At 45.6% G+C, this 21,080-nt stretch overlaps 1 protein-coding gene across 1 annotated transcript in view; it reads left to right on the top strand.

Moving 5' to 3' along the window:
- The window catches only part of DNAH6 (dynein axonemal heavy chain 6), a 2,906,060-nt gene that overhangs the window by 2,796,492 nt on the left and 88,488 nt on the right, over window positions 1-21,080 (top strand). Inside the window, exon 77 of the mRNA XM_030192089.1 lies at window positions 19,731-19,882. Coding sequence (XP_030047949.1) covers window positions 19,731-19,882 — 152 coding nt within the window. The remainder of the gene's footprint in view (window positions 1-19,730; window positions 19,883-21,080) is intronic.

Here is a 21,080-nt window from a genome sequence, read left to right as displayed (position 1 = left end):
ACCTCTATCTAGAGAAACGCCTCCCCTGCACAGACTTCTCCTTCCTCCCTTCCTTCTGCTCTAACCTGCCACCTAAATCCTGTACCTTACCATCCCCCACATCTTCCTCCTCCGCCCAGTCCCTCACTCCAAATTCAAAAATCCCCTCTTTCCTTCCCCCCGGGGGGGGCCCTTATTTTCTTCCTCCCTTCTTCTTCTTCTCCTCACCTACAACCCCCCCTCCCCCTAAGGCACAACCATCTCCCCGCTCCCCCTCCTCCACACCCTCCTCCCCCTCTCTCTCGTCCTCCGACCCTTCCCCCCCCTTATCTACTGCTTGAAAAACACTATTTCTTCCAGATTTCCTCTTCCCCCCTTCTCCCCTTCCTATACCCCTTCCCCCTCCACACTCTCAACTTCCATATCCCCCCCTCTTCCAAGCAACCCTCCTCCATCCTAACCTTTCCCCCCTTCTTCCTACCCCTCACCTTTCCCCCTCCCTCCCTCACTGCCTCCTGCCTGCTTCCTTCCCCCTCCTGCCATCCTCTATTATCCCCTCTTCCCTCCTCTACTATCTCCTCCTCCCTTCCTTCTATTTCCAAACCCCTAAATTTATTCCCAACCTCTATCCCTTGCCCTAACCCCCTCCCAGCAGCTACCCGCATCCCCATCCCCCTCCCCTTTCCTCCCTTTTGTTTCTTTGAGACCCGTAACCATCCTTTGTCCTCACCCTCCTGCCTCTGAGCTACCCCCCGTTTCTCCCCCCCCTGACTTGTCAACTCTTCCTCCACACCATCCGTACCCTGGACCCCTGTCCCCTGTCCCTCCTCTCCCCTCCCCCCCTCCTGCATTTGACTATCCCTTCCCGTGCCATCCTCTCCCCCATTATGAGAAGCCTGCGGACAATCTCTAAATGCGTGCCCCAGACCCCCACAAAGATTGCATCTAATGGAGGTACAATCCTCCGTGGAATGCTCCTTGGCCCCACATTTTGCACACTGCATTACTGGGCAGGACATGCTAAAGTGCCGAAAGGACCCACACTTAAAACACTGCCTCGGCTGTCCTTTATAGAAGCACAAAATTCTGTCCCTCCCTATGAACGCCGCTGAGGGAATGTGCTGTATCACCTGGCCCACTTGATTTAATTTAACCAAAGCCCCCCATCCACCCGCCCATACCCTACTGGGGTCCGGGAGTTTAGTCAATGGAGTTCTCAACTCTGCATACCTCTGTTACCAGAAAGCCAGGTCTGCCCCTGAAATGGACTCGTTCCGCACCAACAGAGTCACCTGCACCAGGTCAGGTCTGCTGATCGGGACCACTTTATAATTTTTCCACTCCCCTCTCCCCCTTACCCCTTCATACCTCTCCCAGAAGACCTCCATTCCTCTCTGTGTCAAGAAACTGACATCGTACTCCGGGATGTTCACCGGATGTATGCATGCATAAAGGTCCTCTGGGATAAACCCTAGCCCCAAAACCAACCTCAATACTGTGTCCCTGGAAGGCATCCCCCCCTCCCCCACCCATCTAACTTGTACCACATTCCGCCTCCTGGGTACTTGCCCACGACCTCTCCCCTCTTCCCCAAAACCTGCCCCCGCCCTACCACCCCATGGAAACCCTCCCCCCTCTCTTCTCCCCCCACTACCTACTACAGCAGCAAAGGACTTAGCCCCCTGCCCCCATCGCCCTCTCCCACCTTTCCCTGAACTCAGTGCATCCTGCCCATCTCGTACCGTCCCCCCCTCCGATTGCCCCCCTGCTATCCCTTCACGTGCCTCACCCTCCCCCCCCCCTGCTGTGCCGTGCCCCCTCCCCCTTGATCCCCCACCTCCCTTTTCCCCAACAGACAAATGTAACAATTCAGAAAATTCCCCTTCACCCCCCTCCCCCCTCTTATCAATACACATATTTATCACATCAGATATGCCCCCCTCCTTCAAACATTCTCTATCCATAGCAACCCTCCCCCCCCAAGTCCAAACTCAATCCCTCTACAGAGCTGTCCTTATCCTGCAGCAATACCCCACAGGCCTGGGCTGAAGATCTGGTGTTTAGTTCTGTCTGCAGAGCATCTTCTGACCCCTGCTGGCTGTCTGTATGCTGTCCTCTCCACACAGGCAGGTCTTGCAGGAGACTGGTAGTTAGTTTCACCTCAGGCTTTCCCCCTTCTTCCTCCTGATTGGATGGGAACTCCTGTCCATCCAACCCTCTGGGGCGTAGCTTCTCAGAACCTGGCTGCACAGCAAGCTGAACACCTGACTGAGAAAAATCGGTTGCTGCAATCAGAGAGTCAACTGGCTGCACCTGAGCCAGCCTTCCAGAGTACTGCAGTCCTCCTGCCATCTCTGCACAAGCTGTATCCACTCCTTTAACATGTAAACTGCTTTCCTCCTTACTGGATGTTTCTACTAACACCTGTTTGGAAAGCAGACTGCCTCCCAAGTCTCCTTTCTCAGTTTCTACAATGTGCACCAGTTTAGGAATCTGTCTTGTTTCAGATTCTTGTCCCTTAGGTGGTATCACAGGTTCTGAAAAGACACCAGAACCAAGTCCAACCACCTCCTGTCTGGAGCCTTTTTCCACAGTGAGTACATCTGGCTGGCTTGCCAAAGCCTTCATAAAAGTTAAAGTAGCTTGATTATCAGACCCTGACAAGTCCTCTGTTACAGGCTGATGTTTAAACATACAAGCAAAGCCAGACTCTGCCTTTTCTCCTGCTTTCATAGACACGGTAGCCTCTTTCTGGCACACTTCTCTCTCTGGACACAAATGTTCAGAAGCAGAGGCCATTCTTTCCTGATTCAAATAAAGCTCCCTCAAGGGATTATCACTGCCCTTTTTTAAGGAGCCCAACAGCTTCTCTTTCTGCTGTAGCTGTTTTACCAGTCGGACTTCCTCCTTCTTGTAAGCCTTCCTGTGTTCAGCTGGGGCTAACTTGCTCAAAGCCTTAGCCATTTTTTGCTTCTTCCCCAGCTCTGCACACTCCTTTTCCAGGGCCTTGATTTTTCTGACCCTCTCTACCACGCCTTTAGCCGTGTCTTCTGGATCACAGCTTTCTAACTGGACCTCCTCTTCTTCCTCCTCCTCTGACCAGCCATCCTCGCTCTCTACCTGATCAGGAACAGGCAGAGGCTCCTGGCTCACCTCCATTCTCTCCTCTCCAACCATCCCCTTAGAGAGTTCTTCAGGGGTCTTTACCAACTTCCTCCCCTTTCCACATTCTTCACGCTCACCTTCCATGAGCAGCTGAGTCGTGGAGGGGGTAACGATCCGGCTTCCACCCCTGGACTTCTGCACTCTACGGTCCACAGGACTCCTCTCCCTCCTCTCTGGGGCTAATCCAGAAAGAGAGCTACTCCTCCGGGCCTTCTGGTCCCTGGCCCCAGTAGGCCCCATGGCCTAGGACCTTCCTGAGGACTTCTCCCCAGGGACCCTCCTCATTGCTGGGGAAGGAGCTAGGCCCCGCTCCCCTCCCCCCTGGTACTGGCAGAGCCTCCGGCAGCACTTCCTCCTCTGTCAAGGACTAGCCAACAACTGAGCTGGAAAGCCCTCCCACGGGAGGTGGTGGAAATGAAAACGGTAACGGAATTCAAACATGCGTGGGATAAGCATAAAGGAATCCTGTGCCGAAGGAATGGATCCTCAGGAGCTTAGTCAAGATCGGGAGGCAGGGCTGATGGTTGAGAGGTGAGGATAGTGCTGGGCAGACTTATACGGTCTGTGCCAGAGCCGGTGGTTCGGAGGAGGGGCAGGTGGTTGGGAGGCGGGGATAGTGCTGGGCAGACTTATACGGTCTGTGCCCTGAAGAGCACAGGTGCAAATCATAAGTACATAAGTACATAAGTAAATAAGTAATGCCATACTGGGAAAAGACCAAGGGTCCATCGAGCCCAGCATCCTGTCCACGACAGCGGCCAATCCAGGCCAAGGGCACCTGGCAAGCTTCCCAAACGTACAAACATTCTATACATGTTATTCCTGGAATTTTGGATTTTTCCAAGTCCGTTTAGTAGCGGTTTATGGACTTGTCCTTTAGGAAACCGTCCAACCCCTTTTTAAACTCTGCTAAGCTAACCGCCTTCACCACTTTCTCCGGCAATGAATTCCAGAGTTTAATTACACGTTGGGTGAAGAAAAATTTTCTCCGATTTGTTTTATATTTACTACACTGTAGTTTCATCGCATGCCCCCTAGTCCTAGTATTTTTGGAAAGCGTGAACAGAAGCTTCACATCCACCTGTTCCACTCCACTCATTATTTTATATACCTCTATCATGTCTCCCCTCAGCCGTCTCTTCTCCAAGCTGTATAGCCCTAGCCTCCTTAGTCTTTCTTCATAGGGAAGTCGTCCCATCCCCGCTATCATTTTAGTCGCCCTTCGCTGCACCTTTTCCAATTCTACTATATCTTTCTTGAGATGCGGCGACCAGAATTGAACACAATACTCAAGGTGTGGTCGCACCATGGAGCGATACAACGGCATTATAACATCCTCACACCTGTTTTCCATACCTTTCCTAATAATACCCAGCATTCTATTCGCTTTCTTAGCCGCAGCAGCACACTGAGCAGAAGGTTTCAGTGTGTTATCGACGACGACACCCAGATCCCTTTCTTGGTCCGTAACTCCTAACGTGGAACCTTGCATGAAGTAGCTATAATTCGGGTTCTTTTTTCCCACATGCATCACCTTGCACTTGCTCACATTAAACATCATCTGCCATTTAGCCCAGTCTCGTAAGGTCCTCTTGTAATTTTTCACAATCCTGTCGCGAGTTAACGACTTTGAATAACTTTGTGTCATCAGCAAATTTAATTACCTCGCTAGTTACTCCCATCTCTAAATCATTTATAAATATATTAAAAAGCAGCGGTCCTAGCACGGACCCCTGAGGAACCCCACTAACTACCCTTCTCCATTGTGAATACTGCCCATTTAACCCCACTCTGTTTCCTATCCTTCAACCAGTTTTTAATCCACAATAGGACATTTCCTCCTATCCCATGACCCTCCAATTTCCTCTGTAGCCTTTCATGAGGTACCTTGTCAAACGCCTTTTGAAAATCCAGATACACAATATCAACCGACTCCCCTTTGTCCACATGTTTGTTCACTCCTTCAAAGAATTGAAGTAAATTGGTCAGACAAGATTTCCCCACACAAAAGCCATGCTGACTTGGTCTCAGTAATCCATGTCCTCGGATGTGCTCTGTAATTTTGTTTTTAATAATAGCCTCTACCATTTTCCCAGGCACCGACGTCAGACTCACCGGTCTATAATTTCCCGGATCTCCCCTGGAGCCTTTTTTAAAAATGGGCGTTACATTGGCCACCCTCCAATCTTCCGGTACCACGCTCGATTTTAAGGATAAGTTGCATATCACTAGCAGTAGCTCCGCAAGCTCGTTTTTCAGTTCTATCAGTACTCTAGGATGAATACCATCCGGTCCAGGAGATTTGCTACTCTTCAGTTTGCTGAACTGCCCCATTACGTCCTCCAGGTTTACCGTGAAGTCAGTAAGTTTCTCCAACTCGTCCGCTTGAAATACCATTTCCGACACCGGTATCCCACCCAAATCTTCCTCGGTGAAGACTGAAGCAAAGAATTCATTCAGTCTCTCCGCTACGTCTTTGTCTTCCTTGATCGCCCCTTTTACCCCTCGATCATCCAGCGGCCCAACCGATTCTTTTGCCGGCTTCCTGCTTTTAATATACCGAAAAAATTTTTTACTATGTTTTTTTGCCTCTAATGCTATCTTTTTTTCATACTCCCTCTTGGCCTTCTTAATCTGCGCCTTGCATTTGCTTTGACACTCCTTATGCTGTTTCTTGTTATTTTCAGACGGTTCCTTCTTCCATTTTCTGAAGGCGTTTCTTTTAGCCCTAATAGCTTCCTTCACCTCACTTTTCAACCAGGCCGGGTGTCTTTTGGACTTCCGTCTTTCTTTTCTAATTTGCGGAATATGTATGGCCTGGGCCATAGTAGGGTATACACAAAAAGCAACAAATATGAGTTATCTTGTTGGGCAGACTGGATGGACCGTGCATGTCTTTTTCTGCCGTCATCTACTATGTTACTATGTAACTCTGTTTGTGACTGTTAGCTAACTGTCTAGCTATCTGTCTACTATTATTGGCTATTCTACTACTGCATCTGCATTACCTTGAATTGTATTATCTTGTATTATTGGCTATTACCTCTAATGCCTATACCATCCCCCTCCTAATCGCTCTGAGCCCATCTGAACCTAACACCTATTCCATCCCCCTCCTAATCACTCTGAGCCTATCTGAACCTCCACCCCTTCAGCTTATTCTGAGCATTTCTGTACCTTAATCTGCTTTTCTTATGGCTCCTGTACACCTGCTCTTCTTGACACTATCCCTTCCCAATCTGTTCCTCCTCATGACACTTCCCACCCTAGGAATACATTGTCTTCCCTCTGTATTCATCACCTCTCTATCCCTCTCCTCACCATCTCTTTTTTTTCCACTCCCTCCTTCACAACTCTCAACGTTCAACACTTCCTTCCTTCCATTCACCCCTCACCTTTTTACTTTAATACATCTCGCGTCGCTGTCGTCATACCTCTCCTGCTGTCCTCCGTACTCTCCTACTCCTTCTCTTGCTCTCTGCTGGTGACATTAATCCCAATCCTGGTCCCCCTCATCAGCCCTCATCCTATTCATGCAGGCCTTACCATGATACCTCTAATCTTATTTCTATTCCTCTCCACCCCCCTTCTTCTCTGCCCTTCTCCTGTGCTCTCCTACATCCAGTGGTGTGCTGGTAAATGTTTAACAACAGGCTCTCTCCTTGCTCCACCTCTGCGCCCCCCTCCCCAATTGCAGAGCTGGCTATAGCCGGGGAGAGAGCCTGGGGAGGCAATGCATTACTCCAGGAAAAAAAATTAAATGATCCCAGGTTCCAATCTAATTCATGTTTAATGTGGGATAAAATGCCGTAAATAAATAAATATAAACTTTTAATGTTGAGCACCTGATTCTCAAAGTGGACATATTCCAAACACTATAATGAAAATAAAATGATTTTTTTCTACCTTTGTTGTCTGGTGACTTTATTTTTCTGATCATGCTGACCCAGTATCTGATCCTGCTGCTATCTGTCCTCTTAACTCCGTTTCCAGGGCTTCCTTTCCATTTATTTCTTTACTTTCCGCCTTTCTTCATTTTTTGCGCTACATCCATAAGTAAAAGCTGGGTCCTCCGCAGACTTGACTGTCCAGTGGATCCAGCTTCTGTCTATTTTCTTCATCCATGTACAGTTTTTCTCCTCTCTTCCTTTTCCCTTATCTCATCTCCTTCCTCACTCTTTCCTCCCCTCCATCCATGTCCAGCATTTCTTCTTTCTCCTTTACCTCTCCGTCCAGCAACCCTCCTCTCCCCCCTGCCCTCCCCTCCATCCACCCATACCCAGCAATTCTTTTCTCTCGCCTGCCCCCCCTCCAGCCACCCATACCCAGCAATTCTCTTCTCTCGCCTGCCCCCCCTCCAGCCACCCATACCACGATTCTCTTCCCTCCCCTCCATCCACCCATGTCCAGCAACCCTCCTCTCCCCTGCCCCCCCTCCAGCCACCCATACCCAGCGATTTTCCTCTCTCCCCTGATTACCTCCGTCAAAGCGGCCACGTTACTGAAAGCCCTGCCCGTCTCTAGCCTTCCCTTCGTGAGTTTGTTCCCTCAGAGTCCCGCCTTCTGACGTCATTTCCTCTTTCCGCGAGGGCGGGACTCTGAGGGAACAAACTCACGAAGGGAAGGCTAAAGACTGGCAGGGCTTTCAATGACGTGGCCGTTTCGACAGAGGTAATAAAAAAAAGATTTAAAACCCCCCAGGGCAGCGCAGGCAAACGAGGTAAGTTACTTGTGGTTTTCTTAAAGTGTTCAGTGAGAGACGAGAGGGAGAGAAAGAAACAAAAAAACATCTGTATTGTGTACTAAATGTATTATTATTTTAATTTATATTTTTAAAACAGGTGCAAAGTAAAAAGAAGTTAAATTAACATAGTATTAGAAAAAGCCCCAAATTTAAGGTTCTGTAAAAGGCAGAGCAGCCTCTCCTTCTGTCCTCCTCCAGGGCTTTCAGTGAACCCTTTCCATGTGCTGGCTTGTAAAACGAGACTTGAGATCTATTGCCAGCCTAGTTACAGAAAGCAAAGAGGTTTGGGAGAGCAAGGGGTTAATGGTTTAGCAAAGGCCACCAGTATGATAAAGACTTCGATCAGAGCAAACAGCCCCTCCCCACACAGCCCACCCTGGGCTCCGTCTCAAGAGCTAAGAGGAAGAAGGTGTTGGTTTCAGAGAAGAGAAGGGGAGGGGGTGCGAGAAGAGAAGACTCTTATCCTGACAATGCTCCTTTCTTGCAGGCTCTTTCTTGCAGGCTCGGCTCTCAAATCACAGCATCGCCTTGGTGACACAAAGCCAGTGAGAGATCCAGTGGTGGGAGGTGAGGGAAACGTGGTAAGCATAGCTTGTGGCACCCTCCTGCCATGCTTACCTCGTTTACTGGAGCCGGCTCGCCCTGCAGAAAAATCGGCTCGCAAGATGTTGAAAAATTTAACAACCGGCTCTTGCGAGCCAGCTCCAGCACACCACTGCCTACATCCATGATCTCTTTATCTCTCATACCCTTCATCTGCTTGCCCTAACTGAAACCTGGATTTGCCCTGAAGACTCTGCTTCAATTGCGACCCTTTGTCATGGAAGTTATCTCTTCTCCCTTACTCCTCGCTCAGTTGGCCGCGGAGTCGGACTACTACTCTCACCCGCTAGTAAATTTCAACCTATTCTTCCACCTAAGTCTCACTGCTTTTCTTCCTTTGAAGTTCACTCGATCCGTCTATTCGCTTCTCTTCCTCTCCGGTTTGCAGTCATTTATCGACCCCCTGCTAAATCCCCCTCTTCCTTTCTCACTGACTTTGATGCCTGGCTCTCCTTCTTCTTCAAACTTCATCTCCTTCCCTCATTCTTGGGGATTTTAACTTTCATGTTAATGACCCCTCTAACTCTTATACTTCTCAATTTCTTGCCTTAACATCCTCCTTCAATCTTCAACTGTGCTCCACCGCCCCTTCTCACCAGAATGGCCACTGTCTTGATCTTGTATTCTTCTCCAACTGCTCACCCTCCAATTTCCTTGCCTCAGCTCTTCCCCTATCTGACCATCATCTTTTAACTTTCACACTTAGACACCCTCCTCCTCAGTCCCGTCCTATTCTAACCAATACATTTAGGAATCTACAGGCTATTAACCCTTCTACCCTGTCCTCCAGTATCTCTAATCTTTTCTCTGTTGCTATATCAACCAAGTCCGTCAATGAGGCTGTCTCTTCCTATAATACTATTCTGTCATCTACTCTGGACACTCTTGCTCCTCCCATGTCTCGTCCTGTTAAACGTACCAAACCCCAGCCTTGGATGACCCCTACTATCCACTACCTACGCTCTTGTGCCCGCTCTGCTGAACGCCTTTGGCTTAAATCTTGAGCCCATGCTGACTTCATACACAAAAAATTCTTACTGACCTCCTTCCAATCTGCTCTCCAACTTGCCAAACAGGATTATTATATCCAATTGACAATTCTATTGGTTTGAACCCTCGATGTCTCTTTGCCACGCTAAACTCTCTCCTCAAAGTGCCTTCTCCTCCAACTCCCCCTTCACTTTCTCCCCAGACTTTGGCTGATTACTTTCACGATAAGGTTCACAAGATTAAACTTGAATTTGCAACCAGCTCTCCTCCACCCTTTCTTCCCTTAGTCCACCCTCTTACCCCTGCCTCCTTTCCTTCCTTTTCCGAAATCACTGAAGAAGAAACTTTACTTCTTCTTTCATCCTGAAAACTAACCACCTGCCCCACTGACCCTATCCCCACTCATCTACTCAACACTATCTCTCCTGCTGTCACCCCTTTCATCTGTCATATCCTCAATCTATCACTTTCCACTGCGATGGTCCCTGATGCCTTCAAACATGCCGTAGTCACCCCTCTCCTCAAAAAACCTTCTCTGGATCTTACTTCTCCTTCCAACTATCGCCCCATCTCCCTCCTCCCTTTCTTATCCAAGATACTAGAACATGCTGTCCTCCATTGCTGCCTCGACTTTCTTTCTTCTCAAGCTATTCTTGATCCTCTCCAATCTGGCTTTCACCCCCTTCATTCAACTGAAACTGCACTTGCTAAAGTCTCCAACGATCTATTCCTGGCTAAATCCAAAGGGCTTTACTCTATCCTCATCCTTCTTGATCTTTCTGCTGCTTTTGACACTGTTGATCACAGCCTACTCCTTGGCACGCTGTCCTCACTTGGATTTCAGAACTCTGCTCTTTCCTGGTTTTCTTATCTCTCTCAGCATACTTTTAGTGTTTACTCTGGTGGATCCTCCTCTTTCCCTATCCCGCTCTCAGTGGGTGTACCTCAAGGATCTGTCCTAGGACCCCCTCCTTTTCTCCATCTATACTTCCTCCCTTGGTGCTCTGATCTCAGCCCACGGTTTTCAATATCACCTTTACGCTGATGACTCCCAGATCTACCTCTCCACACCAGAAATCTCGGCAGAAATCCAGGCCAAGATATCTGCCTGCCTATCTGACATTGCTGCGTGGATGTCTCACCACCACCGTAAGCTCAATATGTCCAAAACTGAGCTCCTTATCTTCCCACCTAAGCCAATCTTTCCCCTTCCCCCACTCTCCGTTTCTGTCGACAACACGCTCATTCTTCCTGTCTCATCTGCTCGTAACCTTGGGGGCATCTTCGACTCCTCCCTCTCCTTCTCGCACATATTCAACAGATTGCTAAAACCTGTCGCTTCTTCCTCTATAATATCGCCAAAATTCGCCCTCTCCTTTCTGAGCACGCTACCAGAACCCTCATCCACACTCTCATCACCTCTTGGACTACTGCAACTTGCTTCTCACCGGTCTTCCACTCAGCCATCTCTCTCCTCTTCAATCTGTTCAAAATGCTGCTGCACGATTAATATTTCGCCAAAGTCGCTATGCCCATATCAGCCCTCTTCTGAAGTCACTTCACTGGCTCCCTATCCATTTCCGTATACAGTTCAAGGTCCTCTTATTAACCTATAAGTGCATTCACTCTGCTGCCCCTCACTACCTCTCCACTCTCATCTGTCCCTACATTCCTTCCCAGGAACTCCATTCACTAGGCAAATCTCTCCTAATTGTACCCTTCTCCTCCATTGCTAACTCCAGACTCCGTTCCTTTTATCTTGCCGCACCTTATGCTTGGAATAGACTCCCTGAGCCATTACGTCAAGCCCCATCCCTGGCCGCCTTCAAATCCGGGCTAAAGGCCTACCTGTTTGATGCTGCTTTTAATTCCTAACTTGTCACCTGCTCATAACATTTATCTTGTCTTCCTCTCTTCATTAGTCCCTTTCCCCATATGTCCTATCTGTCTGTCCTACCCTTATCCCTTATTTGTCCTGTCTGTCTGTCCTGGTCTAGATTGTAAGCTCTTTTCTTCATATTAAATTATGAAGCGGTGCGTACGACTAGTAGCCTATAGAAATGATTTATAGTAGTAGTAAAGTATAAAATTACAGAACACGATAGACAAAAATGGTTTAATGGGACAGAATCAGCATGGATTCAGCCACGGGAGGTCTTGCCTCACCGATTTGCTTCATTGCTTTGAAGTCATGAATAAACACATTGATAACAGTGTGCCGGTTGATATATCTAGATTTTCAGAAACTTTTGACAAACTACTTCATGAGAGACTTAAGAAGTCATGGGATAGGAAGCAATGCCCTTCTGTGCATTAAGAATGGGTTATTGGACAGAAAACAGAGGGTAGGGGTAAATGGCCATTTTTCTCAATGGAGAAAGGTGAATAGTGGGGTGCCACAGGGATCTGTACTAGGACCAGTGATATGTAACATATTTATAAATGATCTGGAAATCAGAACGACGTCTTAGCGGAGGTTGGGTGGCAGTGCCAGTAACTGGGAAGCAAAACCAGTGCTGGGCAGATCATGACTAAATAGATATGGATGGGCTTGAGTGTAAATTTAAGGGGCTTCGACATTAGCTTCAGAACTTTTAGTACAAGAAGAGTGCTGGGCAGACTTCTACGGTCTGTGCCGTGAGAATAGCAAGGACAAATCAAACCCAGGTATACATGTAAAGTATCATATGCCATGTAAAATGAGTTTATCCTGTTGGGCATTATCTACCATCATTTACTATGTTACTATCAGGTTCATTTTCGAAAGAGGTAGACGTCCATCTTTCAACATAAATCGGAACATGGATGTCCATCTCCCAGAGATGTCCAAATCGGTATAATCGAAACCCGATTTTGGACGTCTCCAACTGCAGTCCATCACATGGACATCCAAATTTCAAGGGGGCATGCCGGAGGCGTGGTGAAGGTGGGACTTGGGTGTGCCTAACACTTGGACGTCTTTGAGCCATAATCAAAAAAAGCAGGGACGTCCTAAAGTAAAACTTGGACGTTTTCACCCGGATGTGTTTTTTTACGAATGGCACAAAAAGGTGCCTGAAATGACCAGATGACCACCAGAGGGAATGGGGGATGACCTCCCGTTACTCCCGCAGTGGTCACTAACCCCCTCCGACCCTCAAAAAACATCTTTAAAAATATTTTATGCCAGCCTCAGATGTCATACTCAGGTCTATGACAGTGCATGCAGGTCCCTGAAGCAGTTTTAGTGGGTGCATTGCACCTCAGACAGATGGACCCAGGCCCATACCCCTCTACCTGTTACATTTGTGGAGGAAACAGTGAGCCCTCCAAAACCTACCACAAACCCACTTTACCCAAATCTAGGTGCACCCCTTCACTCGTAAGGGCTATGGTAGTGGTGTACAGTTGGAGGTAGTAGGTTTTTTTGGGGGGGTTGGGGGGGCTCAGCACACACGGTAAGGGAGCTGTGTACCTGGGAGCAATTTATGAAGTCCACTGTAGTGCCCCCTAGGGTGCCCGGTTGGTGTCCTTGCATGTCAGGGGGACCAGTGCACTACAAATGCTGGCTCCTCCCACATCCAATCGGCTTGCATTTGGACATTTTTGACATGGACGTCTTTGCTTTCGAAAATCGCCGAAAGTCAAAGACATCCATCTCTAAGGATGTCCAAATCCAAAAACATCCTTGGTATTTTCGAAAATACGGTTTTCCCCGCCCCCAGATTTGGACGTTTTACAAAGATATCCAAATCCCAACTTGGACATTTCTTTTGAAAATGCCCCTCCATGTAAATTTGCAGATGACACAACTATTCAAAGTTGTCTAAATGTATGCGGATTGTGAAAAATTGCAGGAAGACCTTAGGAAATTGGAAGACTGGGCATCCAAATGGCAGATGAAATTTAATGTAGACAAATACAAAGTGATGCACGTTGGAAAGAATAATCCGAATCATAGTTGTCTGATGCTAGGCTCCACTTTAGGAGTCAGCACTCAAGAAAACGACCTAGTATGCGGCGGTGGCCAAAAAAAAGCAAACAGGATTCTAGGAATTATTAGGAGAGGGATTCAAAATAATACCAAAAATATTATAATGCCTCTGTATTGCTCCATGGTACGACATCACCTTGAGTATTGTGTTCAGTTCTGGTTGCCATATCTCAAAAAATATATATAGGAATTAGAAAAGGTTCAAAGAAGAGTGACAAAAATGATAGAGGAGGTAGATCTGCTCCCATATTAGGAAAGGCTAAAGAAGTTAAGGCTCTTTAGCTTGGAAAAGAGACAGCTGAAGGGGGGATATGAATGAGGTCTACAAAATCCTGAGTGGTGTGGAGCAGGTGGAGGAGAATCAATTTTTCACTTATTCAAAAAGTACAAAGACCAGGGGATGCTTAATGAAATTACACTGAAATACTTTTAAAACAAATGGGAGAAAAGTTTTTTCAAGTAATAGTTAAGCTCTGGAACTCATTTTCTGGAGGATGTGGGAATGGCGGTTAGCGTATCTGGGAATTTTAAAAAGTTTGGGCAAGTTCCTGGAGGAAAAGTCCATAGTCTGGACATGGGGGAAGCCACTGCTTGCCCTGCGATTAGTAGCATGGAATGGTGCTACTAATTGGGTTTCTTCCAGGTACTTGTGACCTGGATTGGCCACTGCTGGAATTAGGATACTGGGCTAGATTGACCATTGGTCTAAACCAGTATGGCTATTCTTATGTTCTTAATGAAGGTACTAAATAGTAATTTTAGAGAAACTATTTATTTACTAGTAAAAGAGGCTCGTTTCTGGACCAAATGAAACGGGCGCTAGCAAGGTTTTCCTCCCCAACACCCCCCCCTTCTCCCTCCCTCCCTACGTACCTACCGACCCCTTGGTTGTTCAGATGCCATTGCTCCACGCACCATACGCCATTACTCCGCCCTCAACGTCATGACGTTTGACGCGAGGGCGGGGCCCGGCGACTTTGCGATTTCGGTGGCTTCACCACCACGAACCCTTCGAACCTGTGTTAAAGGAAGTGACGTCAGTGGCTTGGCTTCACTGACGTCAGTGTCTTCAGAACGTTGAGGGTGAGTTTTATTATATAGGATTATTTATTACATTTGTATCCCACATTTTCACGCATAGCAGTAGGTTCAATGTGGCTTACAGGTTCCGGAGAGGAGAGTACCAACTCCGGGAATATATACAGAGTGGAAAATAGAGTAACAATAGGTGCAAGGAAGCTGATAAGGTTCCGGAAAACAGAATACAACTCTGGGATGAATATATAGAGAGAAGTAATCCCAATGAGGCTGATAAGTCTCCGGGGATGGGACTACAGCTTCTAGTGAGCAATACAGAGTAGGATTTCTTAACTCAACTTGTAATTAATTTGTTGCTAGAGAATGTGGTAAAAGCAGTTAGCTTAGCAGGTTTTTAAAAAGATTTGGATAATTTCCTAAAAGAAATGTCCATAAGCCATTATTAACATGGACTTGGGAAAATCCACTGCTTATTTCTAGGATAAGCAGCATATCTGTTTTACCATTTTGGGATCTTGGATCTGTGGGGAAATCTTGCCTGACCAATTGTGGGGAAATCTTGCCTGACCAATTTACTTCAATTCTTTGAAGGAGTAAACAAACATGTGGACAAAGGGGAGCCGGTTGATATTGTGTATCTGGATTTTCAAAAGGCGTTTGACAAGGTACCTCATGAAAGGCTACAGAGGAAATTGGAGGGTCATGGGATAAGAGGAAATGTCCTATTGTGGATTAAAAACTGGTTGAAGGATAGGAAACAGAGAGTGGGGTTAAATGGGCAGTATTCACAATGGAGAAGGGTAGTTAGTGGGGTTCCTCAGGGATCTGTGCTAAGACTGCTGCTTTTTAATATATTTATAAATGATTTAGAGATGGGAGTAACTAGCGAGGTAATTAAATTTGCTGATGACACAAAGTTATTCAAAGTCGTTAACTCGCGACAGGATTGTGAAAAATTACAAGAGGACCTTACGAGACTGGGAGACTGGGCGGCTAAATGGCAGATGACGTTTAATGTGAGCAAGTGCAAGGTGATTCATGTGGGAAAAAAGAACCCGAATTATAGCTACGTAATGCAAGGTTCCATGTTAGGAGTTACGGACCAAGAAAGGGATCTGGGTGTCATCATCGATAACACACTGAAACCTTCTGCTCAGTGTGCTGCTGCGGCTAGGAAAGCGAATAGAATGTTGGGTATTATTAGGAAAGGTATGGAAAACAGGTGTGAGGATGTTATAATGCCGTTGTATCGCTCCATGGTGCGACCGCACCTTGAGTATTGTGTTCAATTCTGGTCGCCGCATCTCAAGAAAGATATAGTACAATTGGAAAAGGTGCAGCGAAGGGCGACTAAAATGATAGCGGGGATGGGACGACTTCCCTATGAAGAAAGACTAAGGAGGCTAGGGCTATTCAGCTTGGAGAAGAGACGGCTGAGGGGAGACATGATAGAGGTATATAAAATAATGAGTGGAGTGGAACAGGTGGATGTGAAGCGTCTGTTCACGCTTTCCAAAAATACTATAGGACTAGAGGGCATGCGATTAAACTACAGTGTAGTAAATTTAAAACAAATCGGAGAAAATTTTTCTTCCCCCAATGTATAATTAAACTCTGGAATTCATTGCCGGAAAATGTGGTGAAGGCGGTTAGCTTAGCAGAGTTTAAAAAGGGGTTGGACGGTTTCCTAAAGGACAAGGACAAGTCTAAACGGACTTGGAAAAATCCAAAATCCCAGGAATAACATGTATAGAATGTTTGTACGTTTGGGAAGCTTGCCAGGTGCCCTTGGCCTGGATTGGCCGCTGTCGTGGACAAGATGCTGGGCTCGATGGACCCTTGGTCTTTTCCCAGTATGGCATTACTTATGTACTTATTGGCCACTTTTGAAAACATGATACTGGGCTTAATCGACCTTCAGTCTGCCTCAGTATGGCAACACTTATGTTCTTACACTCGCCCACCCCAAAACTGAATTTCTCAGTACCGCTCTTCAGATTTCATTCTTTCTCCATTTCTGTACCCCCTCCCAATTACATGACTCTTTCCCCTCCTGATTCATCCTCCCTCCCTTACACACAGATGTCTCTCACCCTCCCTCTGCCACACACAGACACCTAGCTCTCTTTCCCTCCTCCTCACCTTGTAGCACATACATAGTAACATAGTAGATAACGGCAGAAAAAGACTTGCACGGTGCATCCAGTCTGCCCAACAAGATAACTTATATGTGCTACTTTTTGTGTATACCCTCCTTTGATTTGTACCTGTGCTCTTCAGGGCACAGACCATATAAGTCTGCCCAGCACTATCCCCGCCTCCCAGTCACCAGCCCCGCCTCCCAACCACTGGCTCTGGCACAGACCATATAAGTCTGCCCTGCCTCCCACCACCGGCTATGGCACAGACCGTATATGTCTGCCCAGCACTATCCCCGCCTCCCAACCACCAGCCCTGCCTCACGATCTTGACTAAGCTCCTTGTAGCACATAGACTCCCAACTCTTTCCCTATCTCCCTCCCTCCCTCCCCTTATTCCTGCTGCACAGACACCCTGTTCTCTCCCTCCTTTCCTCCTCCCCTCCCCACATAGTACAGACACCCAGCTTTTAAGCCCCTCCAGCATCCAGTTCTTGGGGTCCCTCTGCAGAACACTGGCATTTTTCCTTCACATATGGGAATATATAATAACTCCTGTTATTAAGAATATAAAGGAATCCAGCCAACTGATAACGAATTACAGGTCTGTTGCCTCAATTCCTCTGTTGTGTAAGCTTATGGAGGGAATAGTGGCGGTTCAACTTTCCAAATATTTGGATTTATATGATAGTCTGCATGCCTCTCAATCAGACTTTAGGTCGAACTTTAGCACAGAGATTATCACCCCACTCTTAGACAATGTCCGTAAAATTTTGGCTGAGGGCAGGAAGGCATTGGTGCTACAGTTTGACCTATCTAGTGTGTTTGATTTGGTGGATCATGATATTCTTTTGCATATTCTGGACAGTATGGGAGTAACTGGCAATGTCTATAAATGGTTTTCAGATTTTTTAAAAGACCACTTTTATAGAATGAGACTTGATGGTAATAGTTCAGAGAATTGGTGCAATCAATGCAGGGTTCTACAGGGGTTGCCGCCGTCTTCTGTTCTTTTCAGTGTTTACATGCATTCATTAGGATACGTTTAAAAAAGTTGGGAGTCTGTCTTTTCAGCTATGCTGATGATATCACGGTTATAGTCCCCATCACTTTTTCAGTCACCTCACACTTAGAGTTATTGCAAAATATCTTAAATGAAATAGAACACTGGTTGCTAAAGCATAAGCTCAAATTAAATTCAGACATAACAAAATTTATGTTAATCAGCCGTAGTTCTGATATGGATGAAAAAGAGTATTATGATAAGACTCAGTATCAGTTTTCTCCATCCATTAAGATTTTGGAGGTATGGTTGGATAATAAATTATTCTTAGAGACACAAATTAACACTCTTACACAAAGATCTTTCTGTTGTGTAATTTTGCGTTGAATTCGGAAATATTTTGATCAAGATAATTTCCAACTTATCATCCAAGCTTTAATTTTGAGTTTGCTTAATTATTGTAATATTGCCTATTTGGGGGGCTTTTAAACAGATACTGAAGAAACTTCTCTCTGTACAGATTGTAGTGTTACGTTTAATTTTCTTTTAAAAAGTTTGACAGTGTATCTGCTATTATATGAAGCTTCATTGGCTACCTGTGAAAGCCAGGGTCCTGTTTAAATTTTCTTTAAAAACTCCAGACAGCTCAGAATACAGCAGCCAGACTAATATTCGGCACACCAAAATACGAAAGCGTGAAACCCTTGTGGGAAAAATTACACTGGCTCCCACTAAAGGAATCACGTTCGAACTTTGCACCCTGGTCCACAAGATCATCCATGGTGATGCCCCAGCCTATATGTCAGACCTGATAGACCTACCACCCAGGAACGCAAAAAGATCCTCTCGCACATTCCTTAATTTACATCCTCCCAAATGCAAGGGTCTGAAATACAAATCAATGCATGCATCTACCTTTTCCTATACGAGCACGCAATTTTGGAACGCGCTGCCATGTAACCTGAAAACGGTCTATGAATTGACCAATTTCCGCAAACTATTGAAAACCTTTCTTTTTCGACAAGATATATCACAAAGATCAGCATGTGTAATTGTATAATTCAACATGTGTAACTGTATAGTCTTAAAACTTCTAGACTGTCTTATAATGTGTTATGTCTTTCTGCTCTAATGCCCTCATCTATCTTACTACCATGTAACACAAAACCCTCTGTTAACCAAATGTATATTCAATGCTACTTCCAGTATCCATGACGAAATGTAAGCCACATTGAGCCTGCAAAGAGGTGGGATAATGTGGGATACAAATGCCATAAAATAAATAAAATAAATATCAAGTGGTTTGCTTGGACAAGGCTATTAAAGATCTCTTGATGTCCCAAATCTCCTGTAACCTGTTTCTTAAACAGATCAAAACTTATTTATATTTTGTTATTCCTGGAAATGTTCAGTCTTCTTTAATGTGTGATCCGCACTGAACCGAACAGTATATGATGGAATATACATTTATTGTTAATGTTAACAGACTCCTTGCTCTCACACCCCCTTCCCTGCAGCACAGTTCTACTCCCTCTTTCTTCCCCTACCTCACAGCACAGTCACCTAAGCTTTTGTCCCCCACCCCCTATCCTCTTTGCAATTTAGGAAGTGGCTTAATGGTTACTGACAGCAGGCTTTGATCCTGTCATCCAGGATTCAGTTCTCACTGCAGCTCCTTGTGACCTTGGCCAAGTCACTTAACCCTCCATTGCCCCAGGTATGAACATTTAGATTGTGAGCCCTCTATGGATAGAGAAAGTACCTGTATATAATGTGTACACCACTGTGTACCTGTAGTAGTGCTATAGAAATGATTAGTAGTAGTAAGATTGTATTGGGGCTTATTTTTGTTAGGGGAAGGGTGGGTTAAAAACAAATTGAAAATGTATTGTTGCTGTTCTAACATGATTTTTGGTCATTAATAAAATGGTTGAAAACACATTCATTTTTTGTTTAATTAATTGAATATTTGATTGAATTAACTTTTTGTTAAGATTTACAGAAACTCAACTAAAACTTTTGGTTGCCAAGGAGAAGCAGGATACTTTACTTCAGTACTCCTTGTATATATGCTAATAGATATATTTTATTTGGCAGGTACCCTTCAGAATCATGCTCGAAAATACAACTTACCAATAGATGATCTTAGCTTCTATTATAATGTTATCTCTACCTACCGTGATCAGAGAGTGGTAACTGAAGCTTCAAAAACAGTGCCTTTTGGAGAGGAATTACCCATGGATGCTTTGGTATTTTAAATTGCTTTTTTATCAAGTTAGAAACAGACTGCCCAATATTCAAAGTAATCTGAATAGGAAAGGCTCCTGCCTGCATAAATCGCTTGGAGCTGGCTAACCATCAATATTCATTGGCATTTAGCCAAGCAGTGCCGCTGAATATCTGCACTGACCAGCCATTTTGGAGCCAGGCTGCACAGGGGTGTTACTGAAGTGCCAGGAGTTATGCTGATGCCATCAGTATTCAGTGCCAGCATTCACATAGCTAACTGGCATAAAAAGCGGTTCTAAATTTTCCCATTTAGCTGTGCATGTGCCAGCACTGAATATTGGCCGGCACCTGCATAACTCCCAGTACCACCTGGGGTGAATACCGCCTGGTCATGATGATTTGTTATTCTTCAGTTTTTCGTTATGATCTATTACATCTTCTAGAGTTACAGTGATATGCTTTAGTTGCTCTGAATCATTACTGTCAAATGAGGTTTCTGCTTTGGGTATGACCCCTGCATCTTCCTTTGAAAACACCAAGGAAAGAAATTGTTTAGTTTTTCTGCTATTACCTTAACTGTTGGTCATCCAGTGGTTCAACTGTCTCTCTCATATGCTTTTTTGCTTTAGATAAACCTGTCTTGTTACTTTTTTACATCTAATTCACCAGTGTTTGTGCTTATTTTCTTCATTAGGGTCTGCTTTTCTTTTTCCAAAAGATGTCCTTTTGGCTTCCACTGTCTTGTCCTTCTTTTGACCTTTTTAACGCATGGAATATATTTTATCTGGGCTTCCAAAATGATCTTCTGAAATAATATCCATTCTTCATACAAACTGTTTATTATTGATCATATAGATGCATTTGTTAGATTAACAGGCTCATTTTCAAAAGAGAAGGATTCCCATCTTTCGACACAAATCGGAAGATGGGCATCCTTCTCACAGGGTCGCCCAAATCGGTATAATCGAAAGCCAATTTTGGGCGTCCCCAACTGCTTTCCGTCGCAGGGACGACCAAAGTTCACAGGGGCATGTTGGAGGCATAGCAAAGCGGGACTTGGGCATTCCTAACACATGGACGTCCTTGACCTATAATGGAAAATAAAGGACGTCCCTGATGAGCACTTGGACGACTTTATCTGGTCTAGTTTTTTTTTTTTTACCAAGGCACTAAAAGGTGCCCGAATTGACCAGATGACCACCGGAGAGAATCGGGGCT

Source organism: Microcaecilia unicolor, chromosome 2 (genome assembly GCF_901765095.1).
Source record: "Microcaecilia unicolor chromosome 2, aMicUni1.1, whole genome shotgun sequence".
Taxonomy (NCBI): Eukaryota; Metazoa; Chordata; class Amphibia; order Gymnophiona; family Siphonopidae; genus Microcaecilia; species Microcaecilia unicolor.
This window is presented reverse-complemented; position numbering and strand designations above follow the sequence as displayed.